Raw genomic sequence first — 13,422 nt, forward strand, 5'->3', positions numbered from 1 at the left:
GGGTTGCCCGGCAGGAGCTTTCCCTAACGGGAAGCAGCGTGGGCAGGTCGCTTCGCCTTCTAAAATGTACTTCTGAGGCAATTTTAAATTGGACTCTCTTAGGGTAGCCTTTACCCCTTTTTTACCTCCTTCCCACCGTTTTGGTAAGGCAGCGTGCGTAAGACAGCCATCGCGTGGGAAACTGCTTTTACAGGGGAAATAATGCGTTAAAATAAACAGGAAAGCTTCTGTAGCACTGACACCTGTTTTTTGATAGAACTGTGAAACTGGCAATGTCTGCTCCCCTTGAAAACAACTTTAAATCAAATTCTTGGCATATAAGTTATAATGGTTGCAAGAGTTTATATGTAATAATATATATTCTAGTATATAATAGTGAGTGTGGATTTTTTATTTACATTTAAAATACCTCAGGAGTGTTTTGTTCATTCCATCTTGATTTTCTCCTGTATTTGTTGAGTATTTTTATTATCTCTGGTATAATTCCCTCTTCTTGTCCGTTTTCATACCCCGTTCATCACTGCGGTGTTTGAACACACACATCACAGCCCTGAAGCTGAACAGGTTGGGTTATGACACACCTACCAAGAAATAAAGGAAAGTGGCCTTAAGACTTGCAGCCCCATGACACAGGAATAGCACTGTATGAAAGTGTTTTCTTATTTCTCAGGTATTTCGGCAACTCTTCCGGTAATGTTATGGATCAGAAAATGGCTTACAAACCTGTGGAAAGACCGACTTTCTTTGAAATATTTAAGGCACATTGCAGTGAATCAGGTACAGCATCTCTACAGTAAATAACTTTTATTAGTGTTGCTTTCCGGACGTTGCTATTTTACACACATCCGCTGTATGCTGCATATTCCATATAAAAGTGTTATGCAACTTGTTAGCAGCTCTACTTGCCCCTGTGTTCAGTAGTATCTACCTTTTTAAAATGTTTAAATTTTATTTGTACCTTTTTTTCATAATGTCTGCTCAGTTGGTTTTTGTACTTTTTTTTTAGCTGTGGCTTCCTTATGTACCTGCATGCAGGCCAGGTTTAGTCTTTTGCCACATGCACCTGTAGTCGTATGATTTATTAATGTTAAAAGGAACCTGTTTAACTTGCCAGTCTGAGTAAGACAGATAAACTAAAAGCCAGATGTATAGTTTTAATTTTAAATAAACCGGATATTTATCTGCTCTGTGATTGGTTTTGTTAATGGTTTGAGAATTTGGGCAGGCATTCTTGTATACTTTGTGGATATTAGAGTTCAAAGCTAGCTAGAAACAAAATAAACAAGAGTATGACAATGGAAAGAGCAATTTTGCTGCTAGCATTTAAATGCGTATTGTGTTTTTGCATCCTGCATGGAACATTAATTTTGTATTCATTTACAACTAAGTACAGTCTTCTCTTACATATATCATATAGAATAGAACTCTTCATTCTATTTTATGTCCTGATTTAATAACATATGAACTCATACTTCTCACATGTTATTTGCATGCCATTTGGCAAGTTTTCTTTATTTTAATGTTTTCTGTATGTTTTTCTTCATAGACTTAGGGCCTATCAGTCTCAACTGGTTTGAAGAACTCAGTGCAGAAGCACCCTCATATGAGCCTAAATTGTTAGGAGAACTTGATGGGTCCTTTGGCTGGCTTGATCAAACATCTTTAAAAACTCCAAGGGCAAAACCCTCCACATACAGTCAGCTGGCATCAACTCCACTGATTTTTAAAGATGAAAATATGATATTGCCACCTTACTCTTCTCCTGGAAAAGAACTGGATCAGAAAAAAACAGGAGCAAGTGAGTAATTTTTTTTTTTTTAAACAGTGGTACTTAAAGGCTGCTTGTGTCCTCCAGAAGCAAGAGGCTTTTTTCTTTTCTGTTTCTTTTTGTTGTGGTAGTTGATGATTATTAATGTAATGCTTAATGCTACTGCTGAAATTGTATGAATTAAAAGTTTATGTTAGTAGGCATGAAGATGTGATCTGAAGATCACCTATAAAAATGCAGAATTAATCTAATAATCAATTTAGCCTTGCAGTAAACTGGCAATGTACATGCAGAGTTCCCTGCAGAAAATGTATTGTCCAAGTCCCAATACTCTAAAAACTGTCAATACAAGGAGCACATGAGCTTGTTAGTGTAACCTGGTCACTAAGAATCAGAGTGAATTTTTTTAGCAGTTTTATTTTTGTTTTATCCAAAATATCTGAAAATCTTATGCTGAAATATGAGGTGATCTGTAGGGCACTTCTCAACCTTTCTTAGAAAAATTTCAAAGCACTAAGCTTGTTGAGTTAGTAAAACTAAGTCATGGAAAGAAGTTACACTTTTTTATTTGGAGATAAGGAGTTCCGCTACTTTTATGACGTACTTCTCACTACATTGTTTCTGAATCCCAAGTACATCATGAAAGTATGTGTCACTGCGCTTTTTTTAATGTGTCTATAAGCCAGAGCGCCTATTCTCCTTGGACAGAAGGAAGAATATTTTTATGGAGAATATATATGCATGATTGTATATAAGGGTCTTTTCAATGGAAGAATATCTAACACTGTTCCTGCAGTATCTGATTTGTACATCTACTCTTCCGTGCTCTCCTAACAGTACGAGAAGCTCTTCTACACAGGTTACAGATGCACAGAAGGCTCCCTTTATTATTAGAATCGTTCTTAGATCCTAAAGCAAAGCGTTTGAAGGTGTAGAGCTGTGCTACTGTTCAAAACTACCTTATAATATTGCTTCCATACAAATATTGCTACCCTGTTCGTTTTTGTTAGTTTATTGCTGAAATTCTGCCCAATTTATTCTCAGCTGAGAACATGCTTGTTCTAAATTTAGCTGTTTGGCCTTTTACAGTGTTAAGTCCTTAGTGAATTCTTGGTAGCATTTAATAAACTGCAGATGAACCTTATGATTCTTCTGTTTCAAAATGGTTACTTTTGCTCTGTGTTTCTGCATGCGGAAGGGAAGATGACTGTTACAAAAGCTTACCTATGGCTGGTCTGAGATCATTCCTTAGTTTTCTTAGTTAGAGCCAGCTGGTTCGTATACCTGGGTTTTCTTCTTGTGAAAACAAAAGCATGGATAGAAGCTGATGGTTTTCACTTTGGTATGGTACTGAGATGCTGCTGTGCTGCCTATGTGGACTCAGGAACTCAGAAACAGAGAGAAATGTAGAAACTTAGGTGTAATTTCTGATATGGAAGTTGCTTGGAAATTTCTGAGGAGGAAATCTTTTGAGTAGTTGCTTGTTCATGTGAGGGGCTCTGCTGCTTTGGTGGGAACACTTTCTCTTTTGCCTGGAGACACAGCATATAAATAGCTATTGCTACCAGTGACAGTGATTCCACTAACATTTCCAGAAATAATTTTTGCTTTATGCTGCTTATTCAAATCAAGAAGTGTATGTCTTAAGTAAATTTGAGGGAAAGCTGGTACAAATGCATGTTTGAATAAATTGAGTTTCTCTGAAGAGTAACTTCTGCAATGATGAAAGGCACAATATGGTATACTAAAACAGAAATGGAGTATGTGACTTGAATAATATCAAGGAAATATAATGAAACACGTATATATCAAATAAAGTGATGTAGTGAGCATTTTTGGCTGTGCATTTGAAATGTGGCAATATTTGGATATAGAACTTGAACATGTTCAAAACGAGTAAAAGGTGGTTTTGTTTTTTTTTAACTAAGAATCAGACATTGCATAATTGTTTTTTTAAATATTATCTCTAAACTTAAAAATCAAAACTGTTACTTGTAATTCTGCAAGGTTGTGTTGATTATTGTCTTATGTGCTATAGGCAGAGAGAATTTGATAAGCCCGAGTATCACAAGAAGAAAAATAGATCAAGAAAATGAAATATTTGCTTCTCCTCCTGGTACCTGTCACAACTGCCTTGCTGCTAGGTATACTAATATGTCTATGCAAATATAAAGTAAACTGGATTTTAAGCAAAAAGAAGTATTAAACCCACCATATTTGATTGATAGACTTCTCCAGAAAAGTCAGTAATCTTGTATGTTTATGATACTTGTTAAGTTGCTGAGTAATTGAAAATAAAACACTAGCTAATTTTGAAAACTTCCTTGCCTTGAAAGGGTGTTCTTCCTTTCAATTTTTCTACTCCTTATGGCATTTGTTGTCATTATTTCAGCTTCCCAAATCCTCAACATCCAGTGCAAAGAGTAGTAGTGATATATCATGTGATTCTCAAGTAGTATTTTTTTAGTAATAGCCTTAATTTCTACATTTAAATGTATTTCAGATAAATCTGATCAAAGTACTCATGTTGATTATAAGAACAGTTAAACTAATTGTTTAATTAAAATCAATTAAGTCAATTTCTGTATTTCCATATAGCGTATTAAGAAATGCATGGTTATATTGATATCTATTACGCTATTTGTCAGGCAGATCATAACTGAAAATTAACATATTTCACAAAATAAGCATTTTACAGCGTATTACAAACTTATGTTAAGGTTTAAAATACTGACTGATGGTTAGGAGAAATCTACTTTTTATTTACTCAGGGGAGTAGCCATAGTTGCAAACAGAAAATAACAGAGGTGGTAATATATGTTATGTCTGAAATACTTATTTTAAAAAATTGAGAAGTTAAATGTAAGAATTTTTTGTTTTGTTTTGTTTTGCAGTCCAACTATTTTAAGGGATACTTATAGAACACCTCAGAGAAACAACATGCCTGGTTTGTATTTTTACTTTTTGGTTTTACAAAATATCTGTAGATATGAATCCTTATGTCTTAGGTATTATTTAATGTCTTCATTACATAAATGTTTTTTAGGACCATATGGAAGCTTGTTTTGCACACCAAAACTTCTGGAGGTAAATATTTTATTCCTGCATTTTCTTTTCTCTTTCATAGGTAGTAAATTTAGAATTCTGCATAGAAATAATAATTGCTAAATACATTTCTAGGTCAGAACTCCAAAACGTATTTCTGAAAGTCTGGGAGCAGAAGTGGATCCAGATATGTCCTGGTCAAGTTCTTTAGCCACACCTCCTACGCTTGGTGCAACAGTGATAATAGGTATTTCTAAAAATGAACAGTTATTAAAGGTTAAAAACTTCTGGTTTTGACACTGGAAGTTCACTTAGTATGAACTGTTTGTTTTTTTTGTTGTTGCCTTTATTAAAAAGGACAGAACTCTTGTAGCGATGCTTAGTGGTTACTTTAATAATGCAGCCCTAAAAGGCAGAAATTCAATTTAATGTGTCATTGCTTTTCAGAAGTTTTCTTACGTTGTATAAGGGAATACATATCTAGAAAAAACCTTGCAAAGCATAGAAAGAGGATTAGGTAATAATTGCCTTGCACTATCACAAAACTAGATACTATTAGGTTAATTCATGTGAGTATGTTTATAAAGTCTAAGGAGGTAGCCTGTTGAGTAAATCTTCCAGCAGCTGTGCTGGCTTCGGCATTCTTAACCCTCTCTCTGTGCCTACCATTGTATTGATGTGGTGAGACAGACTGAGATAGTGACCCAGTTGAAGATCATATTTCCTGGGTTATGTGGACAGGGTAATTCCTGGACCTCATTTACTCTGCAGATGCACAAACAGCTGTGCCAGCATAACTGTGAATAGCTGATAACTGCTTGTGGCACTAATGCTAAACATCAGGCCCCGACCTAAAGTGTTGCTGTAAGTGGGATTTCATTAGCATATGATAAAACAAGATGAAATTTGACTTTATGCTTTGTTGGTGAAAACTCTTGAGAAAATGGGAAGACCTGTATGTCTGCTTATCTCCTGACATTGTTCTTGTTAATGTTGTTGAACTGTCACTGTATAAAGCATGTAGAGCATGCAAGCATATAAAGCGTATTAAGAATGCCTGCGAGAGTTGGGAATCTCCTCATGTAAGAACTGGTCATGGCCCAAGCCTGTCAGAGTTCAAGGAACACCTGGACAATGTTCTTAATCATACGGTTTAGTTTTAGGTAGCCCTGCGAGGTGCGGGGAGTTGGACTCAGTGGTCCTGATGGGTACCTTCCAACTTGAGAGATTCTGTGATCCCTGTGTTGGCAGGGAGGGGGTGGTGCTGTTCACAAGGCTTCTGAGTTGTGCTGTTTTGGGTGTTGATTGGTTCAGAATGATGTGACTAGAAGGGGGTGGCTGGGGGAAGTAACCAGAGCTTAATGATGTACTTTTGGAAGATGAATTGTGGTTTGAGCTCTCCTTCTCATTCTCCCACTTCTGGATGAGGCTAGTATTTTATAGTAGCAATGCCCACTCTCTGCCATCTGGCACCTGTAACAGGAAAGAGTGAGTCATTTGGCCGCTACATAGAACCTAGATGCCATGTCTATGAAATGTGTTATTTGGATATATTGTTTTTTAGAAAAAATAGCCTTAAACCCAGGGTTCACTTTCTCCTTTTGTAATGTAAGTGAAAAGATATTACTGCTCTTGTGGGAGGAAATGGAAAAAAAAAAACAACCCAAATTTGTAAGAGAGACTTGCAGATCTCATCTAGATCCTTGACAGAAAAAAATGAGAGTAGTACCGTGAATAACTGCTGGAAAGGGGATTGGCAGCAAAGGTGGGCTCAGGGTGATTGATAATCAATCTACCTACATAGGAGAAGCTACAACCTATGATTTGGGGTGTTTTATGCTGTTGTGAAACTGCTTTTGTACACTGTCCCCTAGCCTCACTTGTAGGACTTCTTAGTTATAACTTTGGGTTAGTTTTTAGTAGTTTTTTGTTTATGCATTTCAATTGCATTTAACATAATACAAAGAAAACCCCTCCAGAACACAACCATATTTGAACATGCTCAGCAAATTGCTTTGGAGCAAATGAATTGACCTGTTTGTCTTTCTTCTCAAGCTAGAGAGAATGATTCTGTTTCTGGAGCAAAGCAACAGGATGAAAGAGCTGAGATAGTAAGTAGTTTTAAGAACTATGCTGTTCTTCAGTTTCCATTAAGCTATTTAGTTACATGTTTACATTCCACGAGCCAAGAATAAAAAATTCTGTCATTCTCATTCTAGGCCCTCCTACCTGGCTGTTTTTAAAAGTTACTATTCACAAAACTAAACTTGCAAAACCTGGCTGTAGACTGTATTTTCACAAATAACCTCCTTTAAGGAATATTTTTTGCTGTGCTTTTTTAAAAAAGAAAAAAGAGCACAAAACCATTTGGATTCAGCAGCAGTGGGAGTCATTCAAAGAGAAATTAAACTTAGAAATTGCAATATGCTACTTGTCTGAGGGTTTGGTTTTCTTCCTCTTCAGAGTATTGGGAGCTATTGTTTGACTTACTGTCCTATAACTACTTGTGCTCAACCATTATATGGAGAGTTGAAATTTAGTATTCATTTCAGTCCTTTGGTATTGTCATAAAAGTGAAAGTTCCTGCAAAATTGTAATTCTACTCGGTGTATATGAAAGCTGAATGATTATTCAGACTGAAACCTGAGTATAGTGCTAATACAATTCAATTGCAAATTTACATTTGATTCTTAACTACCTGAAACTTCACCCTTGACAAACTGTTACAAATTAAAATAAGTCTTCCTCATTTCTCCTTTGTTCCTTTTTTGAGAGGCTTACTTATAGTAAATGGTGGAACCCATTGACTGCCCTTGACTGTAGAATGGAACCTAATTTGCATTAAAATTGGGAATGATTTGCTTATTTTCAAGTATACTTGTGAAAATATTACCTTTCATTTTAAGAGATGCAGAATTAGATACTGCAGGAAATGTTTAGAGTTGTGTGTTTTACTGTTGAAGTGATACTTACTGGTATGTAATAGCTTATGCCTTTGGTTTACAGATTTTGCACAACTTTTTTTCCAACCATGATAAATGTGCTGAGATGAGTGATACAAGTATGCTGTCCGTGCCAGAGACAGTAAAGCTAAATGCTGAAGACGACATGAAGGATTCTGGTATGCATTGATGCTTTACTACTGAGTATACTGTGAAGTGAGACTGAGGGTAAAGTTACCTTGTACATCTTGAGCTGATCTTACCACTTATTTCCTCTGCCAACTGTGTACTCCCACTTCCTGAATTTATTCAGCTTTGTAAAACTAATCTGACTCTGCTGAGTCAGTGAGCTAAATCAGGTTACTGTGCCACTGGATGACAACTAGATCAGTACTGGTCTAAGTGAAGGTGTGAGACTGTATGGGAGAGCTGAGAGAGAAAAATGGCGCAGGCTCAAGGGGGAGCAAGACTCCTGGCTATTGAATAGGTTTAGCTTTAGCATGAAGTTTCACCCCAGTACTCATTATTCTGCGGTGAGCTTGTTTTTTGATCTTGCTATATTCTTTCTTCATTTACTTCACTTAGTAGTAGTTCAAAACATGACAAATTCTTTAGGAAAAATAAATGGGTTTGTATTTTTAAAAATTAATGCAGAAAATACTCAGCCAAGGGAAACAAATGTTTTCATTCTGTGTTCTTAGATCATGTTAGAGGACAAGTGGAGATGTAAACTTCAGTGTAAGCTTTTTGATTTTTGTTGAGAAATGATGGCAGAAGGGAAGATTATTAACAGAAATCTGTTCAGCACACGTGGATGTAAAAGGGTTCTGTAGAGATTGACATGGCTAGACAGGACGATACATCTTTTAAGATTGTATGTCTCCTCCCTATCTGAATTGAATCAACTGCCCTAAAAATATTGTTTGGTGGTACATGTAACAATTATGAAATAATCAGTTTAGAATTTGATGAGGAGGACTGAGAATGCTGAGGTGGGGAAGCATTGCTGCTTGCAGAGTGATATACACTGCTATTTTTATATTGTAGGTTCAAACGTGCTGAGAAAAATGTAGTTGGTATTAAACATATTCAGGTAATCTGTAGTCAGCAAAATACTTTTAGAAATTAAGGACAAATTACTGTCTGGTTCTGTGTTTCAAGATGGCTTATTACATCCCATGTTACAGTGGAGAAGGCTAGTTAAAAAACAACATCTGAGTAAAAATAAGAGGAGGAGGAGGAAACCCATTTCTCTTAAAGTGCAAAATAACTTTTGCAAATGTCTCCTTTTTTTTCCCCTCTGGCTTCTGTTTTTGATAATTAACTTGGCATTTGAAGATGCAGTGTGAAAAGGATAGCTCAAACCTCCATGTTTGTGGCTTACAAATGTTTTCCTCTGGGATAGTGTCATATGATCATGAAAAGCAATCAGTTGTATTAGGCATATGTTTTGTTTCAGTCAGAATAAGAGATCATAATATTGATTTGGATACCTACATGATGTTAAGGATATGAAGAGCTTATTTATACTGTATGACTTGTGTCCTTAATAACAGTAAAACTGAATATATGCACTCGGTCAAAGAAGTACCAAATATTAAAAATTTTTTTTTTTTTTTTTTTTTTTTTTTTTTGCTTTTTAGTTGTAATAATTTGGGGAAAGAGGAGAACCTTTTAACTGTGTTTTACATTTAGTGTAACCATGGACTTCAAGATGTGTACTGTCATGTATTAACACTTCAGAATTTCATAAAAGGAGCTAAATTTTCTTATAGCATTAAGCATATTAATTTATAACCTGATCATTAATTCCTAAGGTTCACATCCCTAATTTAAGTAAATCTAAGACTGGTCACTGTAGCATTGTAACACTAAGCTTTAGGCACCTGGCCCTTGTAGCAGAATTCGCAGCTTTGCTGTAGGTATATAGCCTGGATTCAGAGTTAAGATTCTTCAAATATACAGTAATGAGCATATTGACTGGGAAGCTATTTACATTGAAAAACTAATGGGAAACATGAAATTCAGTAACATTGTAGGTATTTTGCCCTGGCCTGTTGCCCAAATCTTGATATTTAAGCTCTTTTTAATTCAAAACCCAACATGATGTCACTGAGTCCCTTTATAACCTTGATCAGAGTAAATGGTTCATCTTTAACCTCAGTGTCTAGAACTATTTATGAAGGAGGAGAAATGACTTCAATACCCTCTGCTTATAAGGATTCCAACCTGAAATGTGGCAATATGTTCTAACAGTCAGTCGATACGTGACTCCAGAGCAGAAACATCTAATAAGCCTCATTTTTTCTGAGTACTGTATTATTTACGCAGAAGAAGAGGCTCTGAGGAAGCAAATTAAGTAGTTATTGCCTAGTTAGGGCACTTACTGGGAAAACAGGAGAATTCTGTTCAGTCCTTATTACTGGGGTTGTAATTTCCCTGACCCTCCAGTGAGTTTAGAAGTTAAAATTAACTTCCCTATGTTTTTTTTTTCCCCCCGGCATCCGCTTATTCAGTGTACAACCAGTAGCTTTACAGTGTTCCAAATACTCATGGTTTTCTTTTTTGATTAAAGGTAATGGTTCCTGTTTAAGTAAAGAGAAATACAACTGTGTCTTTGTAGAAAGCTCTGACAAATTATTACAGGATGAAAGGATGTGGACACAGAAGTTGCTCCAGAGAATGTACTTTCATAAGGGAAAAGGACCTGTACACACTCTGTAGTGTTACAGTTTTCTTTTTGAGATCTTGTCTAGTGTTACCTTCTGCCACTCAGGCAAAAAATAGAAAGTAAAGACAATGAGTAATTAACTGTTCAAGAGATGTGATGAGAGGTGGTCTTATGCCTACAGCATGGGCATGAACCATTAATGGATGTATTACAAATAGCTGGATGTGTGTGACCAAGTACTGGGAGATTTTCTATGGACTTCCAAATAGAAAATCTTTTGGATGATAGGTTATTTAAAAGGTCTAATAGGAAAAATTATAGAATTCTAAATTACAGAAAATGTACCTAAAAAAGGCTTATGGAAAAAGTTAAACTATTGGTTATGTGCCCAAGGAAAACAAGAGAACAATGAAGTTTCCTAGGTACTTCATTATGATTTCTTTGATGTAAAAAAGCCTTTAAAAGTACCTTCAAAATAAAATCTAGCAATCTTTTTGAATGTGAACTATTTTTATAGGTGGGTCTAGTTTCATACATTTGAGAAGGCAATATTTTTATTTGATATGTATAAGCTTTTAAGGCTGTCTGCAAAGTAGAGTTTAGGTTATTTTTCCCCTACTGCATATTATTTTCTATATACAAACAAAAAAAAAGTCATTATCTTTCTAATATTTGCACTAATCATGTGGAACTTCTTAAAAGCTTCCTAATCAATTAAAGTGAGTATATTTTCTAAATCTTTCTAGATACTCTGCTATTCTACATCAAAGCAAAAGATAGTATAATAAATTAATCCTTAAATAACAGTTTCCTTAGCTGTCAGTTACAGACAAAAACAGGCAGCTTCTTAAGGTGTTTGGAGCCTACCATCAGGTATAAATTTGGGCAGAAAATTTCTAGACATTTGTCTTGTAAAACGTACTACTCATTCTCCTGTCTGTAGGGAAAAAAAAACCTGAAACAAACCACTTTTGAGACAGCTAAATTTCATCTTGGAAACCTGCTTAACCACCACAGTCCTCAGGAGGCCAGGGCATCTGCATGTATGTCCTTTGCCCGCTGTTTCCTCTAACAGCTGCTGTTGGAGAGTAACTTATTTTAAAGACACATAGATTCATCTTTCTAAACTCACTCCTGAGTAAAGGTAATTACCATAAAATTGAAACCTGTATTTACCTATTGAAAAAATGGTAAGTTATTTCTTAAAACTTGTTTTTTCATTTCTTTTCCTCTCCCCATGTTCTCTAAACTATTTAGAGTCAGAGATGTTAGATGGCTTATTTGGCGAGATGAATAGCGTTGATGATACATTCAACATACCTCCGACATCCAGTGGAACTCTTCTGCTGATGCCAGGTGCTCTGGATGCAGTAGAGAAATGTGAGATAAACACAGATAAAGCACAAGGAAAGGGGGATGTTCCTTGTGAGCAGCCTAATAGAAGAAAGACTGACATTTCACAGGAAGTGAAAACAACTAGCTGGACTGAAAAAAGCTACTTTATCACAGTGAAGGATTCTTTACTCCAAAACACAGATGAAGATACAGAGGATGGTAAAGATGGTTATTTAATAGGACACAAAAAGGAATTGGAGTCACTTAGGATAGCAGGAGATGGGCAAGATCATAGAACACACAAGTCATCTGAGAATGAGAAGTCTGTGAAGGAAGACATGCCATCTTCCTCAAGCCAGTGGTCTCAACTGAACTTATCTGATCTTGATGTAACTCATTTGGAAATGTCTATATGTGGATCTCCACCCTCTGACTTATGTAGAGAAGAAAATTTAGAGGAGGAGTCAGTACTGATGACCAAAGATGATGCTGTGGAAACATCTTTACTGAATACTTCAGGCTTGATAAAAGCACAAAAGCTGTTGAGTGTCAATTTGTCAGAAAAGTGCTATGAAGTGAAAAATTCTGAAAATAACCCAATATCGGAAATAACTCCAGTAAAATCTGTGTCTCTGAGTGTCCAAGATCCAAAGTTAGTAAAAGGATGTGCAGCTGAGAAGGTTTCCAAAATTAGCTTCTTAAACTGTAATTCTTTTTTAATTGAAAGTACAAATGTCACGGAGTATTCTGTAGTCTACAGTGGCAGCTTTTCCAAGCATTTAAAAGCAACTTCTAAATCTGTTGTAACTGATGTTCTGTCTCACCCACTTGTATCTAGTGGTACATCTCCAGATAATTGCAATGGCCTACATTTACTAAATAGTGAAAATACTCTTACAACGTCTGGCTTAAAAAGCCTGAATATGTTATCCAGCTTGAGAAAGAGATCCAAGAGATTTATTTATGCAATAAATAATACTTTACTGTATCAAGAAGAAAAAATACAGAAAGAAGTAACCTCTGAATCACCTATTCGTCCTGTATTGCCACATTTGGAATCTGATTCATATGGATTTAAAGGCTGTCATGTGGCCAGTGTTGACAAACAAGGTATATTATTAAGCTTTTAATCATTTGTGGAGGATTCTTTATTAAGAATCTTTTATGTAAATGTTTCAGATAATATCATGTGAAGTCTCGTGTTTATGATAAAGTAGCTCTTGCAACTGGGCGTCAAGATACGGAATTGGTCTGTTATAAGAACAGTGACAGAATAGCATTATTTTCAAGTAGCATGGTGCTAACTTTCTGGTTTTAGTCTCAGATTAGTTTCTGGAGTAGAAACTTCCACCTTAAACAACTATTCTAACTGAGAGGCTTAATTATCTTTGTCAGTGCTGTTTAGGCAATGCTGTCTGAGTTGTTAACTTGAAAGAGATCGTAAAGAATGGTAAAATTGTATAATTATTTTTCGAAAATTAGGGGTTTAAGTCAGTGTATCTGTTTCTTCCAGAAGCACAAAATATTTAAAAAAACAGATTATATAATGAAAACAAGTGCATACTCCTATTTTTAAAAGCTGTTGTTCTTGCTAGAAGAATTACTTAGTATTAGGAGTTAAGTACTTCTCCTTAAAGTTTGAAACAAATCCTTATGGTGAG

General features: G+C 35.6%; 1 protein-coding gene across 1 annotated transcript in view; it reads left to right on the plus strand.

The window, feature by feature from the left end:
* The first annotated feature begins 674 nt into the window (after positions 1-674).
* The window catches only part of BRCA2 (BRCA2, DNA repair associated), a 40,012-nt gene continuing 27,264 nt past the window's right edge, over positions 675-13,422 (plus strand). The window contains exons 1-9 of the mRNA XM_026851101.1: positions 675-777; positions 1,547-1,798; positions 3,807-3,912; positions 4,663-4,715; positions 4,815-4,855; positions 4,949-5,060; positions 6,869-6,924; positions 7,820-7,934; positions 11,684-12,871. Of these exons, the coding sequence (XP_026706902.1) occupies positions 699-777; positions 1,547-1,798; positions 3,807-3,912; positions 4,663-4,715; positions 4,815-4,855; positions 4,949-5,060; positions 6,869-6,924; positions 7,820-7,934; positions 11,684-12,871 (2,002 nt within the window). The 5' untranslated portion in view covers positions 675-698. The remainder of the gene's footprint in view (positions 778-1,546; positions 1,799-3,806; positions 3,913-4,662; positions 4,716-4,814; positions 4,856-4,948; positions 5,061-6,868; positions 6,925-7,819; positions 7,935-11,683; positions 12,872-13,422) is intronic.

This window comes from Athene cunicularia (genome assembly GCF_003259725.1).
Source record: "Athene cunicularia isolate RWA chromosome 1 unlocalized genomic scaffold, athCun1 chr1_part1, whole genome shotgun sequence".
NCBI classification, from domain to species: domain Eukaryota; kingdom Metazoa; phylum Chordata; class Aves; order Strigiformes; family Strigidae; genus Athene; species Athene cunicularia.